The sequence below is a fragment of the Cygnus atratus genome, chromosome 4, assembly GCF_013377495.2.
Source record: "Cygnus atratus isolate AKBS03 ecotype Queensland, Australia chromosome 4, CAtr_DNAZoo_HiC_assembly, whole genome shotgun sequence".
In the NCBI taxonomy this organism is placed as follows: Eukaryota; Metazoa; Chordata; class Aves; order Anseriformes; family Anatidae; genus Cygnus; species Cygnus atratus.
In genome coordinates this window covers 31,636,960-31,655,790 of record NC_066365.1, presented here as the reverse complement: position 1 = coordinate 31,655,790, position 18,831 = coordinate 31,636,960, and the positions used below count along the sequence as shown (strand labels likewise).

The following is an 18,831-nucleotide window of genomic DNA, read 5'->3' as shown; positions in this document are numbered from 1 at the left end:
TTGGTATTTTGTTTGTGATTTTTACAATGTAGTAGTATAGGATGTTCCTTTACAGTATGAATTTAAATCTTAAATATTTATCAAATGGCTTACACAATTATTTTTGTCACAATCCCTAAGCAAGCATATGCTTTTTCTGTCCCTAAAAGCAGCAGTGAGATAGTAGGAATGAGCAAACCTCCCAAGATTGCTTGCTGCAGTTTTCTTTACCTCAAAAACATTCTCAGCTGTACTGTTTGGGGTGTTAGTTAGAGAAGTTGGGGGTGTGCATATGGCGAAATAACCTTGAGACCAGCTGGGCTCTTTGAAAACAAAGAGACTGGACTGAGTATTTCTAAGGAGACCGTAGCACTCCTGTTACAGACCTGCTGATGGATCAGCCAGTCTGATGTTCACTTGGATAGTACAGCACAAAAGTTAGGGTTTTAATTCCTACAGTGACTTTAAACTGATCTCTGAATCACTTGCATTTCCAGATGAGGTTTAGATTTGTGTTAAGAACCAGAGTTGTTATTACACTGATGACGGGCTATTTCTCTGGGTAGTCAATTTCATGTAAAAGAAAGTCTGTGTTCCTCCTCTCATTTGAAGAAAAGAAAGATAGCATTATTTTTAACTTTCCGCCACTTTTTCTGCCACTTTTTGTAGCATGTTACATTTTGTGGCATGTAAATGTTCTCTTGGTGTGTGCTTCAGTGGATGAATTTAATGTGTCAATGCCTGTCACTGCTGAGGCTTCCCCCATTTTAAGATGGGGATTACCATTTTCTCTGAGTGTTGGGAGATTGGTTTTTAAAAGCTTTTAAGGGAGTTTGAAAATAGTGTTAAATCCATGCTCAGTGTTAACTTCATTGCTGGGAGCAGTGGTGGGAGCACCCAGGATTTGTCCTAAAGATTGTTATTTTTCTGTCCCTGCTGCTTACAGACATGGACCATAAGCTTGTAAATCTAGGCCTGTGTAGGAGAACTTGGAGAAAAGTCAGAAAGATAGAACAAGGTTGGTCTATGTTTATGCATGAAATAATTTGACTGACTTCAGTAGAGTCAGTAACTTAAAAATAAGAGTAAATTTAATGCCCTTTTCTAGTTAGTTGTTGATTATGCTGAAGACAGAGTTTGTTTATGAAGTAGGGCTGGCAGAACATGGTACTTCATCGTTAATGCTTACCTCGACCTCAAGCATTAATATGAAAGACTGCAGCTATGATAGCGTTACATGTAACAAATTGAGACAATTTAGAACAATGATCTAATAGGCATATTTAAGTTTTCTTCACTAAAAATTTGTGCTCAGTGGAGGTAAAGTAGTATGGTTAAATTTACTTTCCTTAAGTATTTGAGTTAGTATTAGGGGTGCAGAAGAAAGGGAAGAATGCAGCATTGGGATAAGACACCAAATGCTTTCATTACACCATTATCGTAAATTCCTTATTAGTTATTCCTTATTTCATCTTTGAATAGGTAATGCATTATGCTTGCTGAAATTAAAAGTCTTTTTCTCTCCTCTCCCCCAACTTTTTTCCCTTTTTTTTCCTTTTCCTGCAGCCAACTGTACGCCCTATTCAGCTTGAATTGCCCTGAAGAACACAGTTGAGCAGTTGGAAAGTTTGAAATTTGTTACGTTGGATCTTGCCATGGAAGGAAAAAGAACACCACACTGATGCACAATTACTGGAAATTCAGATTACATGTTTATTGATGAATTACTTTTCAAAGTACATGTTTTTTTTTTAAACTTTTGATTTTTGAAGATTAGTGCAATTGAATGTTAAATCATTTTAGTTAAATTTGTTTTGAAGAGAGAACTTGTTTAAAAGATTTTTATTACCTGTAATAGTTTATACAACAGTAGCTTATCTTTAGTGTTGAAATAATTTGGTACAATTCCAGCCCTTGTATTGTGAGTTGCATGCAGAGTATTTTTTTAGTTTCAGTTGTAAGTAATAAATCTGAAGTAAACACTAAAAAAACAAACTGGCAACCCTGCCTTTTAATACATAAACATAATTCCCAGTATTCCAGTTGTAGCTCAAAGATGAAATGCAAATGCGACACTCAAAGACTTGTTCCTGTAACTTAATGCCAAATTTTATAGGAAGAACATGTCCAATAAAATCTTTGCTTCTGGAATAGCATTATGTCAGTGATGGAGTGGTATTTTGAAGGGCCTTACATCAACATGCTATCAGGCTATGTAAGGTATATTGCTGTAGTCATAACACAGGTTCAACACCTTAGATAATTCCTGAGACAAAAATTGGTAAAAGAAAAAAGTGTGACATAGAAATTGCAGCTTAGTGAACTGTACGTAAGGTACATGTCCTAGGAGAGAGACAATACCAAATACAAGTATGTTCTTCTGAGTTCATAGAAGCCTTACTTGTATCTAGGTTATTCCTTGTAACCAGCAGTTCTACTTGCCTGTGGTTGTCACGTTGAACAGCAGCTTGCTCACTCTCTAATCAGGCCATATGCTTCTTCAAAAAACATCTCCTAGCATTAAATGGAAAATAGTTCTTAAGTTTTTAAATCGGGTATATGTAATTCATTTTGAGTGAGCTATCTTAATTCCTGTAGTGTTAACTATTCAGCATTTCTCAGTGAAGTGCCTTATTTCTTGAATGATCAAAAAAATTTTTTTTTTTCCTTTTATTCCTGAAACAAACACAGTGGATCAACCTCCTTTTTAAACTTGGTATATAGTTTCAGTTCCTGGTCAAGGAATGGGCCACGTAGCTTATGTTAAGAGTCTAACAGCCTGTTTGTAAGCTGTTTTGTTTGAAAAGCTTGTTAAGAAAAAAAAAAAAGAATATTATGTAGACAGAAAACGATGCAATGGAGAGATTTGAAGTTGAATATTTTTTCTTAATGCAAATACTGAGGTCTGTTACATATTTTAGTTAAACATGTTTCATCAATACATTAAATTCTTTTTTTGTGTTAATTTAGATACAAGATAGAGGAGTTAAATTTTATTTGTATTTCATATTAGCTACATAGGTGTTTTAAGTGTTGTAATTTTTAATGTTGAAATCATATTTTTGACTTCTGTGCTTGAATTTGAACATTGATATTAAATTTATGCTGTTAGTATTCTGTGTGTTTACTTAAATATTAGAAATTTACATATAGTACCTTAATAAACATACTTTGTAAGGTTTGCTTTGCTTTCTCTAGTAGCAAACTTTGGCCAGAGGCTCCAGTTCAGGTGCTTTGCTGAACACAGAAGTCTAAGTGGCTTGGTGAAACCTTGAAAAAAGAAAATGAAAACACCCTTTTTAAAAGCGTGTTTGCTTAGTAGCTTCTGTCACACTCAAAAGCTGTTAAACTCCTAAAGTTTCCTAAGAAGCTCCGTTGAGAGGAAAGAAGAGGGGGCTTGCTTAACTTTGTGTTTAAATTGAGTGGTCCCTGAGGCCAAGACAAAAATCAGTATCTGAGGTAGAATAATACCATATCATGCTGATAAGGTAGGGGGGAACTAAGTTCAAAGTAGTGGTGCCTGGTAGCTTGAGAATTCCCCTCTACAAGCTGCTGAAACAAGCTTTGTTTTTGTTTTGTCATGAATCTTCATTAAGATTCACGTTATTATGGCAAGGTTTTCCAATTGACATCTTTTATGACACCTTGAAAATACAGTAGACTTTTGGCATGTGCAAGAAAGACTTGATAAAACAATGTTCTGTTGTCCTTCTAATGGAAACCTGATACAATGAGCATGGTTAGCTACTTACCGGAGTCATGTGATGAAGTACACAGAGGTTGCATAGTACCAAAACACTTATAGGAGGGTTGGCTAGTATTGCAGGTGTATAACATCCTTCCTATCTAGGTTTGTAACCTTGCACCCATATTTGAAAGTCTTGTGCAAAAAGCAGTTTTGCTACAAACCAGCAACTCCCATCATTATTAACGTGAGCATGTACCTTTTGTGATTATTTTAAGTATTCCCAGTAAGGTTGACTGTACAAAAGCATGATCAAACATTTGACTGTAACGAGTACTGGGCAGCTGTAAGCCAAGTGCAGCCTTCAGCCAGAATTTGGTCTTTGTTTTGCAGATAAGAACAAAGGTGTAAGGAATATTAGTAGTAGCACTAGGTTGCTGTAATTCAATGTTTTTGAAGTTTATTTAGAACACATCATTAAAACTCTCTGTAATCAGTGTTCAAAAATGCAAGCATATTTTTCATATTTATAAAAGTCTCACTGGAGCTTATTAACCTTTTGGAAAAAAAATATATTTCTTTCAAAAACATTGCAAAACCATATTCTCTCTTTGCCACGTATTTTACAGTACTATTGTGTAACACTGATAGAGGTGGATCTATATAGCGTCCTGTTCTAGAATTGGTGTAGAAAGTAGAAGTCCTTCTGAAAGTAGAGGTCACTGACTTCAGTGAAACTAAGTTTTGCTCAAGTTCCCTTGCACTAAACCCACTGCATTAAAAAAAATGCCCTGTATAAGAAAGGGTGGTCCTTAATCTTAGTTTCCTTTTTATCCATTCTTTTTTTTTTTTTAAGCCTTCGCACATGGTTATGCCAATGTTGTGAAGCAAGTGTATTGCAGGCTACAGCCTGCATCTTCCACCCCGTTTTTTCTGGGGGAAGCTAAGGCCATTTGTCACCAGCAGCTAGTGTCTTTTCTGAGTAACACAAAGGGAAATTGCTAAATTAATGGGAATTTCTTTTTATTAGAAAATTAAAAAAAGAACAAGTCAGCTGGTAGTTATTAAATTAACACAACCTTAAGATAAAAGCAACCCCCAAGAAGTCAATTTTACAAATCTTTAGCATTTAGCATTAGATTTAGCATTGTTAGATACAAGTGTCCTGCACTTACAACCTTAAAACGGTCAAAATGAAGGAAAGTTTAGAACAGTCACTTAGAGCTCCTTCTTCCACCCCTCTCAGTTTTTCACCATGCTAACAAGGCTGTTAGGAGATGCCACAACTTGAAATAGTTGTTAGTTACCTGTGGGTGTACTATTAAGCTTAACAGTCAGAAAAAGTAAAAAGCTGTGCCCTTCTTCCTACATCACCAGCTACACTCAGTACTACAGTAACTAACACCCGTAACATCCTCAAGAGGCAAAGCCCGTGTTGCCCCATGAAAGCAGTGCTCAAACCACCCGGTGGCACCAGGGCATCAGCAATGGTGCCAGACATACAGGACCATGGCGAGGGCAGGCCACTTCCAAAGCCTCAGGGCCATACAAGCAAAGGCGACTGCAAAACTACCACAGAGAAGCATTCATTAGCAAAAAAAATTACCCAAGTGTATCTCAGTAATAGCTTATTTTTTGTTTAAATGGTCTTCCATCATCCAAGTGACACAACTTTGGCCTTACACACAGAAGGGCTTAATTTTTATAAGCTTTGTCCCTTTCTTGAAAAGAGGCTTTTCTTTCTCAAACTGTAAACAACAGCTGTAGAAATAATAATAATATAAAAACAAATAAACACACAGTTAAACCAGGTGGAATTTTTAGGACTCTAAAATACAAATAGGTGTACAGAATTAGGAAGAAAGTTATACATACTGCTCAGAGGTGGGTGGAATTTCAAGAAGTGTGAGGACACCTAAACATCTTCAAAAAGAAGGCGGCAAAAATAAGATAGTTTGGTCTCAGTTCCAGTCTTACATTTGGAGAATGCAGTGATGCTGAGATAGCAGGTAAAGTTTTAGACTTGAAAGAGGTTGAAAATACAGGGTAATACCCATTGGGAACAGTACTGGTTTGTAGATCAAACAGTAGCGATCATACTCTGCACTTACAAGCTTGTGGTGCTTCAGAAAGAAGGTGTAGTATTGCCATTTTTATGTGGGGGGGAGGTCATTCAGGCACAGGAGCTTATCACTGTCAACAAATAGTCGACAATCAGAAATTGAAATTAATCAGTATGAGAATCAAGTATTTACAAAGGCAAACTGCAGCTCACCGAGGCTGGTCTGTGTGTTACAACTCAGTTTAGGTAGGAAGTCAAGTTCCCTTAAAAAGCCATGGCAGAGCGTGTCTGCCATGAACACCTTTTCTCTCTCTCTCTCCTGCTCTCATCCCACCATACAAAGAGGTTAATATTTGTAAGCACCTTTGGCCAAAGTTTTAATATTCGGTGTGGATATTGGCAGAGTAGTTGCTGTCAAGAGCCAGTGAAAAATCCGTGAGGCTCAATGGAAAAACCTTGATGGAAAATTTAGGTAAAACATAGCCATACCACCAGGGCAGCTGGCCAAGAAACAAGTACCCGTTTCTTTAACTACATGAATTACCACTTCAGGTCTTGAACATTTTTTCTGCGCTACCACAGGCTACAGCTGCTATTGACTTACAGTTTCCTGCAGAGGGAAGTATTCACTAATGTATAAAAACAAATACTGAGTCAAATGATCTTTGTCAAAGTTGGAAATGTCGCAATGCGTGAGTGAAGAGCGCAGAACTAGAATGTCAGGAACGGTATTCACTGAATTAGTTTTTACAGAGAAGTCAAAACATTTCAAGGGATAAAATTGTCAGCTTTCCGAGCAAATGAAAACTTATTAAATCAATGGAAAATTAAAAATAGGTGTCTTAAGTCTCACCCCTTTAGGATTTAGGAGCCTAACTCTGTGCTTTGATACTGACATTATTAACCTAATTAAAAAGAAAAATAAGATCTTTAAAAAGAAGAGCCTTGGAGGTTCCTGTGTTTCCCTGGATATATGCTTCCATCTCAGCTCTGTATTCCTTTCTGAAAAAAAAAAATAAAATTATTTCTGCCTCTTGTTTTTAAGGAGAGGATGTAACTCCTGACTCCTGGCCTGTCCTGAGGTGCACGAGCATTCCTGAGGCAGCACGTGGGACTTTGCTACCTGTGCTGAGTGTTTCAGGTGGTCCCTGTACCAACAGGGCCCTTCTGTCCGAAATCTTCATGTCTCCCTTGCTCTGTTCCACAGATTCAACAGCAAGGGTGAAGAAAAATGTAAGAATGTTTCTTCCCTTTCCCCAGGGCCTCTTCCTAGCCAGAACTTACTATTTGCAATGGACTCCTAGAGAAGACAGATTAGCAGGTTGGATTCAAACCGATGAGGGAAGAGTACTTTCATCCCTCCCTTTCTTTTTGAATAAAAGAGCAATGAGGATCATTTTGTTGTTTGTAGGTACATACTTTAACACATGAACCTGCATCATAGGTAAATTGGGCTCTAAAAGAATAGGTGGAGTAACATCTATCAGGAAAGTCTGTTCATGCTTTCAGAAATGAACAGGTTCTGACAGAAGAACTAAATGGCAAAGAAGGGCTTGGGTGCATACAAAACAATCATCTCACGACGTCCACAGGATGACAAAGATTTTGAGGAGCACACAATTTTTTTTTTGGACTAGGTAACTTGAAGAAAAAAAAAAAAGTAAAAAAGCCACCTTCATTGTCTAAAGGAATGTTCATAAGAGAAAGCTACCTGGACTCCTTTGAACACTGAAGGCGTATATTTTGATGAAATTTTCATTACGTGTTTTTCCTTTAAAAAAACATTCAGTTTTCAGCTACCATGAAATCATATTTATTTTATTCATTCATCCTCTCCAAGGAGTTAGGCTATGGAAGTGCTAGATGAAGACCAGAGGAAACTCCTATCACCCCGTTCAGCCAGCAACACAAACATACACACTGCTGAATTTCATTACATGCCCTGGAGCGAGCCCAATAACATACCTAATGAAAGCACATCTTCCAGAAAGGCATCAGAGCCCACAAGGTGCCAAATCTTGCAACATAAATTGGATCAGGGCTTCTTAACTTTGAACAGAGGCTGTACTTTATTTGCAAAAACTCAATTTCTCCCACACACAGACGGCATTTGCCTAGTTCCTGAGAGCTCCCCTTGGCTCAGGAAACTTTCAAAGCTACCTACCACCTTTACATGCTGGTAACAGCTTGTCTCCATGAATGCATCAGCTACATTTTCCTGCTTCTCTTTCACAGCTTCGTGTGAAGTTTGTCTAATATTTCAGTAGCTACTTAATGCTGCTGTGAATAAAACTGTGGGAGTATTCCATGAGCACGTGGAGATCAGCTGTATTTAGCTCTGGTTGAACCTGCACCACAGAAATGAGTTTAGTGAGAGTTAAAGCTTTTCCAAAGCTAACTAATAATACATCAATGCTGTGGGCTTTTGGGAGCTCAGCTTCCTGTCCGTGTACCCCCCCACACCCCATATTCAAACCCCACTAAAAGAAAGCAGCCACAGCTGCTTCTTGGGCTAGGGAAAGGTTGGCACAGGAATCCCGTTTGAGTAGTGGCTCCCAGAATTTTTGCGCTCATGCTCCAGAATTACATGCCAGAAAAGCCATTTTTTCCATTTCATACTGGATTTGTGCTTGTTAAACCCATTTCAATTGCATGATATTCCAGTATTTCAGAACGGAAAGAGGGTGTACTTCTGTATAGTTAAGATTTGACTTCTTGGCTATTCTTCCTTAAATTTACGTTAATCCACTGGGGTACAGAGAATTATTTTTCATTTTTCTTCCCCTAATAGAGCATTTTGCATATTTTGAGGGTTCTTATGTTGGTACTAAGCTTTCCACATCCCTTCTTCCCGCCTCTCTGTATACTAGTTCTGCAGCTTTTCAGCTTCAGGAATAATTAAATACATGGTGGGCTCCCAAGATGTTAGAAAACTATGGATAATGGTGCAAAGGACAAACTGTTTGGACACTTCCCCAGGTTTTTAACAGCCTCATTATTACAAGCTAGCCAGAAATAATTTTAAAGCCTCATCTCCTTTGGCTAGGAAAACAACAACAGAAAATATATTTTGTGTGCTTACATTCAAATAATTGTGCACTGTTTACTAAACAGGAGCGGCGTCTAACCAAGTAAGAATATACCAGCAACCTGAAGAGGAGGATCAGCATAACTAAAGGAAGCTTCACTTGAGTATTTTGTTTAAAAATTTATGAAAGAGTTTGATTTTTTTTTATGCAACATTTAAGAAATTTTACTTTAATGGAATTTTACTCATATTCTTGGTGGTTTAATAGTTCATTTAAAAAAAGCAATTTAATTACTATTGCATGGGAGGGAGTTGCAGAGAAGATGAGAAAAATAGGGATAAAAATCTAAGTACCAGTGAACAATTTTTAATTGCATTTACACGGATAGCTGCTTCTTAGCTTCTTTTAAATTTGTTGGATTTTTATGATTCATAATTCTAGGGTAAGCAGATGTTTGACTATAAATGAGAATAATCCTACCCAAACAATCTTAGTGTAGATAAGACACAGATGTATTACAACCCTGGAAAGCAAGCTATGATTAACTTTTTCAGTATATTTTACCTTAAGTATTTCAGAAATAATTGAACATATTTCAGTAATTACATGCAGTAGCTGTTTAATGAACAGCGTGATGTAACTAGTACTAGCAGTTACTCAGTTTTTGTAACTGCTGAAGGAAACGAGCTATCTTCTTTTTGAAAAAGTTGTTCTGATTAAAAAATAAAATAAATCAGATGCCTCAGCACTCCTTTCTGCCTCCCCCCGGATAGATAAGAGCACCTCACAAGTCAAAGGAAGTAAATCAGCATAAGCCAATGAGCCTGAACGTGGAATGAAATCCCTGGGGTAAACGAAGTAACCTGGTAGCAAACACGTAAGACCACAGTGGTGGTTCGGCCAGCTCTGTGTATGGGAGAGCTGTAAAACATTTGCTGCATCACGTCATCTTCACTTTCCTCCTTCTCAAGGAACTCAACACGACAATGCTTCAGAAGTTGCTTCATGGTCTTTTATTCCTCCAATGGGAATCCTTCCATTTAGTTTAAATGTTTTCCAATTCAGGCCCTTCAGGTTGTACTGGAGAAAGGCCCAGGAATTGAGATTTCTTAATGCTTTAGGCATCCCAAATCAAATGGTTGTGCTTGAGAGCAGGCCTGCAACACAGCCTCCCTTAACAGTACCAGGAAGTCCTATTCCTAAGCTCCTGCCTCCAGACCAGCGAGGCAGAGAGGTCTCCTCGTATAAAAGAGGGCCAACAAGGTGGCCACCAATTGCCAGAAGTGTCAGACCAAAAAGTGCAGTTTTAATGTTCAAGTCCATATCAAGAGAAGAATGAGATGGGCTGAGGGGAACCCCACTGCAGAGGGGGGATCTCGGGAAGCTGGTACGATACTCAAACTCCACTGACATGCGCCTACTTGTGTGAAAGAGGGTGTTACACACAGGTTACTAGCGACTCACACCAAAATAAATAAAAAAATAAAAGTCCTGAGAAAGAAAACATTTGCTGTTTTCGGCCTAATTTCCAAGTCAGCTCAAACAAGCTGTACCTCAACCTGCATTACCTTTCTTGTCAGCTCTCTTTAGATTCTTCTGGTTTCATTTCTACTGTATCATTTTGTAGACCTTAACGTGGCGTTTTTCCTGCCTTTTGAGGACATTTTTATACGTCATTGACTTTTCTCCCACAATAGACTCCAGGCTACTACTGTATTTAAGTAAAAATTATTTGCTGCTTCTTTCTTGTCAGCTCACACTTTTTTCTTTAAAAAGAAATCCAAAACCCAGCACACCCCTTGTGTGTCTATTCTGATTCTTTTACTTAAAAGCTTGCTGACTGCTTGCAGTTGCACTGTTCACTATCAACCTATTCTCCTCATATGGGTTTCCACACTATTTCCGTACAGCCTATATCCACCTTTAGGGTTGCTTTTGAGATAAGATAGTAGAATATTACTTTTAGCATTACCAGTGTACAGACTTCTGCCAGCTCAGATGTGTCTGTCACTGGTTAAATTTTCTCCCATCCTTAACAGAGCTGTGCTGTAGGAAGCCTACATTACAGACTTCTGCTAAGTATCAAATATAATCTCAGCTCTTTTCGTTATAATATTTTAGAGATGTTATTTATTTTTTTTACAAAGGGAGGGTTTGATACAACTATCACATGCATCCTCTAATGATCCTCTTTGCCAACAAGATACCCACCCAATGGAAAAAATGGTCCCATGTGATTGAGAAATATTTTATATTGATATAACTAATAAACAGGTACTGTGGTAGTACGAAAATAAGGATAAAAAAAGGATAAAAATAAGTTTACTGGCTGTGGATTTTGACATAGGTACTTCATCACATGCTTAAATGAACTTATTTCCAGTTACTTCACCTGTAGGCACCGTCTGTGCCATCTCAGTTATCAGTGTGGTATATGGGGTAAAAATCCCCAAAGCTAAGCACAGCTTTCTGAAATGAGAGTTTGAGCTAGGGATGCAAAAAGGCAGCAGCTGCAGAAGGCACTGACTGCACAAACCCAGTACATCACTAATGCTCCTGGGCTGGATTCCCTGACTGCGAACTTGCCCAGGTCTCCAATACATCCATGTTAGCTGCTGTGGTGGGTTGGGTTTTTATTTTTAATCTACAATGGGTTTTTATTGTTAATCTACAGTTTAACAAGTTGTTATGCACCGAGACATGCATTTTTGCCTCTACTTCGTTTTCATTCATTTTTAGCTTCCAATCTTTTTGGACTTGCCTGGTGCTCCCCAACACCCAGAGGCATTAGGTTGGGCTGCTAGGACCTAGTTAGACAGAGTCCCCAATGCACAAAGCTCAAAGAAGGGAAGAGAGAGGTTTCAAGCATCTGACCGCAGGAAAGTCACGAGCCGAGGCACTGGGATAATCCAAGGTACCCTGCTGAGAGAGATAACGGAGGCCCTGCAAGGCTCTAACCAGCCCTCAAGGTATATCAGCCTCTGTAATTGTTCTGCTAAGTAAGGAAGGGGTGGAGAACCAAAAGGGCTGTAAACAAGTCATGTTTAAAGCAAATGTCGGCCCAAAGCAGGAAAAAATACGTGGTGCATGTGTGTTATTTGCTGATGCACACGTGTTAAGTCCTGACCTACATGAGAAAATACATGCATTATTGGAGATACAGAGCATCCGCAGCCTGGAAACGTTCCAGTCATCGATGAGAACAATGTACAGATCCAGGACAGAAAGTAACATGTTTTTCTGGCTGGAAAATATGGAAACTATTACCTCTGGGGAAAATAATCCAAAACAAAGACATTCACAGGGAGCCCAGAGAAAAGCATCAAAGTGACTGTGGATTTGGAGGGACAAATGTATGAGGAAAGATTATGAAAGCTGAATATAAATATTTGGCTAAGCACCAATTTAATAAGGGATCAAGAGATAAGTCTACAACTATTTAATTCACAGAATGTTAATGTCATTGGTGAAGCAGATTTTTTTTTTTTTTAACTGCACCGAGAAGTTTATTTTCGAGTGGATATGCATCCGAATTTTGGAAAGCAGTAGGAAGAGAGTGATTTGTTCAGTGTCCCGTTCAAATGTTAAAGTCAGTTCTTAATCAAATCTTACCTGAATCAGACTTTAAAGTCCTGAGCGATTGAACAGAACATGGGGAAAAAACATGGAGGCTAGTTTGTGATTTCTTAGCTTGGTTCTTCTACAAATTTCTACTCCTGGAGTTAAAGTTTTTTTGCTACTAGAGTTTAACACCATATGCTGGCTTTAACTGGAAAGGCACATTATGCCTAGGCCAAGAAGAATGTGAACACAAGCAAAACAACAATAACCAAAAAAAGACAAACTGACAGCAACAAACCAAAACATCACCTACTTTTCAACCAACATGTTTTAAACTGAGTTTCTGATGCAACTGCATTATCCCTATTAGACTGAATCCTGATGGAAATCAGGGGAGTAAAGTCAGTAGCTCCAGTTAGGCTTTGAAGACAGCACAGCTCAGTAATAGCAAGTGAAAGATGAAACACGGTATTCACAGTGAGTCCTTGTACTTGCAAGGTACCAGACTGAGAGCACGATATTAATAACGAGTGATGTTATATCAGGCTACAATGAAAAGACAACCAATGGTAATTTAAATTAGTAAGACAATGAAGGCTCTGATTATTAAATTAATTTACAGCTTTATGAAATGGGAGATAGTCTAATTTTTTAAAGGTGGGTTACTTCTATCTCCATCATTGTAATACTTGATAGTAACTGAAGAATTTTTGAGGAGGTTTTTGAGAAACATTCTCATGTGAATGAACTTATTTAATATTCCAACCCCCCCCCCCCCCCCCCCAAGCTCTTGTTCATGCTATCATACTCAAAAGACACTCACTGCAATAACTTTACAGAACAAGTTCTCACTGAACAAAGCCTCTATACTGCAACTAATTCACATTTTTTGGGGGGAAGAGAATGAGTTTCACAAGAGGACAATAAGATCAGTCTTGAGCATGTGTTGGCTTTGTTCAGCTGTGGTGGACCAGAGCCTCCACAGCCAAAACTCAGCACTAAGTTCACCAGCATCAAATGTCTAAAATGGCATCTGATTTTGAAAGGTGTACACATCTAATAAGCCTCAGACTTATGCTTTTATTTGTGCATACATCCTTTTTTTTTTTTCATTCACTGAGGAAAAAAAAAATCAAACAACAAAACCAAACACAACAGAAACAAATACCTTGCAAAATTATTTTCTTCAAAATTTTTTTTCCAGACCTAGATAATATAATTCCACAAAGTCTGTTCTCAGGATCAAATCTTCTCCTCCCCTGTAATATCCAGGCAGGGTAGAGGGGAGGCAAAGGGGATGGAAGCAAGGCTTGTGTTGAAGCCTATCTTTGCTACTATTGAAGACAAGCTTAATAAGTTGAGGGACTGGACGGTGACAGTGATATCCCAAACCACGCAGGGGCTGGGGGTGCTGCCATCGCTGGGTCACCCAGGCAGCAAAGGGCATCTCCCTGGGAACACCTGCCTTAGTGGGAGCCCACTTTTGGGACAGCAAAGGGCTGTTGCTACACAAAAACTCCCCTTCCAGCCATACTATAAATTTCAGCACACTCAAAAGGTAGGGATTTGGCTAACTCCCAGTTTTAAAGAAATTAAAAATGTCTTTCAAGTCACTAAGGCGGCCAGATCCTATTGGTTCTCAGTGTGCTTCGAATAACAACGCTGGCTTCTGTCCAGTGGGAGCAGCTTGGCTTTTTCTGCCACACTGCTGTTATTTTGAGCTGGGGCCTTAACACACAGGCACAGAAAAGGAGGTTTTAGAAGATTAATAATAATAATAAAGTCCAAATTCTAACACTATTGCTAAGAGATTAATCTGATGGAGGGAAAAAAGCCATCTTAATTACCTGACTTAATTGGCCCAGATGGATGAACTGTAATTCTGCAGTACCCTGACATGTGAAGAACAAGGCACGTGCAGGTGCTGTGGGGCACCCCTGGGCTCCGAGTGCTGGGGCAAAGAGAAGGAAACATCCAAAGGGGCAGCCCCTGCAGCTGCAGCACCCTCTCCCACTTGTCCTGCCCCTCAGATTTCAGTGGGAATACTTAAACAAGCCAAAAAGCTTTGGCCAACAGGTTTTAGCACAGGTACTGGAAGCACAGCCATTTGATGTAAGCTTGGAGTCCTAGCTCTGTGACCCCTCCTGTATGTTTAGTCTGCCTTGAATGGATTACTGGAGACCCTTCCAATCCATTGCACCTCGAGGTAGAAATCCCATCCCTGCTTTTTCTCTTTCCCCCACCTCTCCATCCACTCTCCTCAGGCTTGAAGTACCTCCAGCTGTGAAAGGGGACAGCCGCTGCAGTAGCCTGGAAGAGTTTAGATGCAAGTGGCAAGGAAATGGGGGTAACACTGTTCGCTTTCTGTGGAGCAACCCACCACTAACTTGTTACGGAAATTACCAGGAGGCAAGACAAACGGAAACTTACTCTGACACGGGGAAGAATTTCACTGAATTATACCAAACTGAATTCCCCACAGGCAATGCACTTGCATTCCTGACTGATCCAACCTTCCTCATTCAGCAGAAAAAGGGTGCAAAGGAAGCTCAGCAACAGCAGGATTATTGGCAAAAAAAATCCCATTGACTTCAGTCAGCTGGTATTTCAGTGCTGAAATTTTGTTATGCAATATATATTTTTTTTAAGTAGTGGATTAGAAATATGCTATTTTGTGTTTCTTTCCCCTAAAAGGGAAAGGGACAACTATTTTAAGCTTCCCCCTGGCCTTTACTTCATAAAAAAAAAATTAAAAAATCAAAATAAGTGTTAAGCAAGACTTGCTGGAGAGTATTTAAAAATACTTGATGATTGTACAGTATCGTTTTATCATTCAGGCACCATGGGCTCTGAACTAAATAGTAAAGCAACCTATAAATAGCACTCAGCTTCAGCAACAACTTGTCAAATTTTGCTACATTAAGAAAAGGATTAAGTCGCAGCTTTTTGATCTACTGAGGGAATGTTATCAAACCAGGGTATACATGAGTACTATGTCAAATGCATATTATTTACACATAGCATGCCAGCGATAGGATGGAGGAGCTCAGTTATCCCAAGTCACCCAGCATCACTCTGGAGCACTTCTTTACTGTCAAACGTTGTCCTCAGCAAGAGGTGGGCACTAATCTCATCTACACAGTGATGCAGAATGTGAGCGATGGAAGTGTGGTCCGTGCAAAATGGGATTCAGCATGTGGGGAAAAGGATTACATGGTAAACTAGAAGACAAACTCGGTCATGCTGAGTAGCTGCAGCATGCTGGCTGCGCATTTGGCAGCACAGGCTGGGGACAGACTTGTTGGAGAACAGCTCTACAGAAGAGAGGGGGTGTTCAGCACAGCAAGTCCCTGGCAATGCATGCCAGGTAAGCCCACTTGTCACTGGCCTGCAGGAAGAGAAGCCTTTAAAGATTTCATCTTGTAGTGTCTCAGCTGCACAAAGTTTCCTTTCTTTTCTGTCCTGAATCTTCAATAACCTCTGCAAGTTTGAATTCCATAAATAAAATATTTTTGTTTACTTTAACCTCAGCCTGGCTTGTATTAAAGTGAGTCTCACAGTCCTTAAAACCAAGGCATCATTTAATCACATCTGTGTACTCCTAGTCTATCCAAAAAGTTATAAACTGCATCCCCCTGTAACTGCTTTGTGGGAGTGAGGAGCTGGTATGTAACACAGTGTCGATGTCTGTGTGGAAGAGACCAGTTGCCAGCAAAGGACATAGTGCAGAAAAGTCCAAGGGTGTCCTAACAGTAGGCTGACACGACAGCAAGCAGGGCACCTCAGCCCTGAAGATCTGAGGACCTTTTACCATTTTTCATAATAAATTGCGATAGTTCGTTGAGAACTGGGTGTTAGGGAGAAATAAACTCTTATTTTTCATTTTAATAGGTCATACACACACATCAGCTTTTCAGAGAAGTACATTTGTGAGAGCAAGCGTCTTGTTGGAGACGGCATCAGATGGGAAAGGTCACTTTTACTCACATCAAAATATTAATTGCATTTTACTACACTATACTTCGAAGCAAATGATTGTATGAGCCTTCATTTAGATTGTTCAAATCCTGTTTCTTCTCTCACAAGTTATATCAAAGAAAGTTTGAGATGACCAGAATATTTGAAAGAAAAAAAAAAAAAGGCTGTGAAGTGCTTAATGTTTTAGACACATAACAACAACAAAGCCACAAGCTAGAATTAAACAAGTTCAAATTACTTTTCTTTGTTCTTTTTACATCTCCCAAAATCATGCCTGGCCAGCATCGCAGCATAATCTGAGAGACTCTAATGAAAGGCACAATCTAACGCATGCAAATAGGGCTTTTACTCGATACACAGTTAAGTACTTTATAGATCATTATTGGTTTACATTTCAAAGAAAGTTTCACAGTCTCTTACTGTGGAGTAAAAATGAGAGAGTTTAAGTTAAAACATTTTGATCTCCTTGTAGAAGCACTTGCTGTTAACAAAAAGCATCATTGGGGGGTTGCCACAGAGGAGGTTTCTCTTTTTAGGAAGACCAGGATCCCTGCTAAGACACTCATGGAGAAAGCAGAGTGCCAGACTCAGTTCCTTTCATGAGCCCAATAACCTTCCTCTCAGAGGACAACTGCTGCTCCCATGACTATTGCAGGGGCTTGTCCAGAGCTTTGCTCTTCTGAGTTAGGACTTTCTCACATTTTGCAACCAAGGCTTACTCGCAGCCAAGTTTTCTCCTGTTTTTCCTGACAATGGTCTCTGAGTTACATAGCTGTTTACTCACTGAGGTTCACAGGCAATAATCTTGTCCCCCTTACGTTACTAAAAGAAACAACTAACTTTGTATTTTCTAATGCATTAATTCAAATTCAGTACCATCAGCTTTCACAAATTTGCTGAAACTTTTTGTCATAGGGTCCTCCAGCTGCTGGAGGGAAAAAAAAAAGTCTAGCCAATTAAATGATGTTTTCTTACTGACTCTGGTTTCAAAGAAAAACTTGTAAGTATGACTCAAGGGAACTCTGGAATCTCAAAAATCAGAAGGTAAATTTTTAACAAGACCTACGAACTGTGCTGTGTATTATTTTAGTGCTATGGTCATGAAGTTTGAGGGATTTGTCTCGGGAGTTTGGTAGTATTGCAGTAAGTGCATGATTTTGAGAGTTACTAAGTCTGAATGTTTTCTTTCAGGTGGTTGTTAAAAGTTAAAAATCACATAGTGCAATGAACGCAGGAATTGTTGGGTACTTTTCATACACATAGTTTTCCCCCCAGCTCCCCAAGGCCATCTCTGTCTCTACAAACTGTTTGAGGAAAGCTGTCTATCAAATGCAGCAGCAAGAGCTTTGCTCCCTCGCAGAAGTGGCTTTCATTTTGGTGACCTGATGTTACTGGACCATTGCTGCAGAAGATGTCAGAAACATACTAGTTTTTCTTCCGTGGTCTCCTCCCACCCAAAATGGAAGTATTTCAGGCAATTTTTCCACCGTTCAGTGGTGTTTAAGACCCTGAGGTGTCACTCTTAGTGGACTGTCCAGCAATGCATTAGTTCATATCTCCTTTCACAGCAGGAAAACCTCTGCCCAAAATGGAAGCCAAGCAGGGCTATGTTTGAGGCCACCCTAAAGGAGCTCCTCTCAAACTTCCCTACTCCACGACTGGATGCACCCCCATCTTAGTACAGTAGGAAGCCCCCAGGGCCTGGAGCATGCTACTGCTACCAAAGAAGTCACGCCTGCCTCACAGCCTGCTCCTGACAGGCCCCAGGAAAACTGGCACGCTGTCCTGGATAATTGCTGAGGCACCTTTGTTCTAGGAGATTCGCTATCAATCTCCTTTATGGCACAGTGCTGTGCTATAAGACCCTGAAAAGCAGTATAAAGGAAACTGCTTGGATGGAGTTTCTTGAAATATGCTGTTCAGCTTGTTTCTGTTCTCCTGTTGTCTGCATGAATGTTTTGCAGAAGGAGCAGCAACAGTATTATGCCTTCACTGTCCCCTTTGCACTAGGTGCCCCCAGTATATTTTAGGCTTCAGTATATTTGTAGCCTTTCTTCTTCTCTTTCCCCACCTGCACCCATTCCAAGTCTCCCTCCTCTTAGTGGCATTATTACCAATAATTTGCAAATCTCTGATGGTACCAAAGTCAAAAGCAGAATTCATACCAATTTCATCAACATTATTATATATTATTAAATGCGGGGAGACTCAAGTGGACAAATTTTAACTATAGTTGCCTTGTACATCTCACTCGATACTGGTGTTAAAATACCATGTTGTACTGTCATACATGTGAACCTTCCCTCTCGCTCTTACCCATGACTGCTGGCATAAACAACAGCCAGACACAAACATCTGCAATTTTTGATCTTACTGTGTGTAATATAACGCTTCCTGAGCCATGCAATTACTGGCACACATGCAAAGCCCAGTGGAATACACAACATAGATATTTAAGTACAGGCTTGCCTCTGTAGGCTTGAAGCCCTGTGAGATCTGCTGCAGCTACACCACACTTTTCAAGCAGAGAAATATGA

The 18,831-nt window shown here is 39.4% G+C and overlaps 1 protein-coding gene across 1 annotated transcript in view; it reads left to right on the top strand.

Moving 5' to 3' along the window:
• The window catches only part of RBM46 (RNA binding motif protein 46), a 31,476-nt gene extending 15,935 nt beyond the window's left edge, over window positions 1-15,541 (top strand). The window contains exon 7 of the mRNA XM_050710379.1: window positions 15,338-15,541. Coding sequence (XP_050566336.1) covers window positions 15,338-15,541 — 204 coding nt within the window. The remainder of the gene's footprint in view (window positions 1-15,337) is intronic.
• Window positions 15,542-18,831: the final 3,290 nt, after the last annotated feature.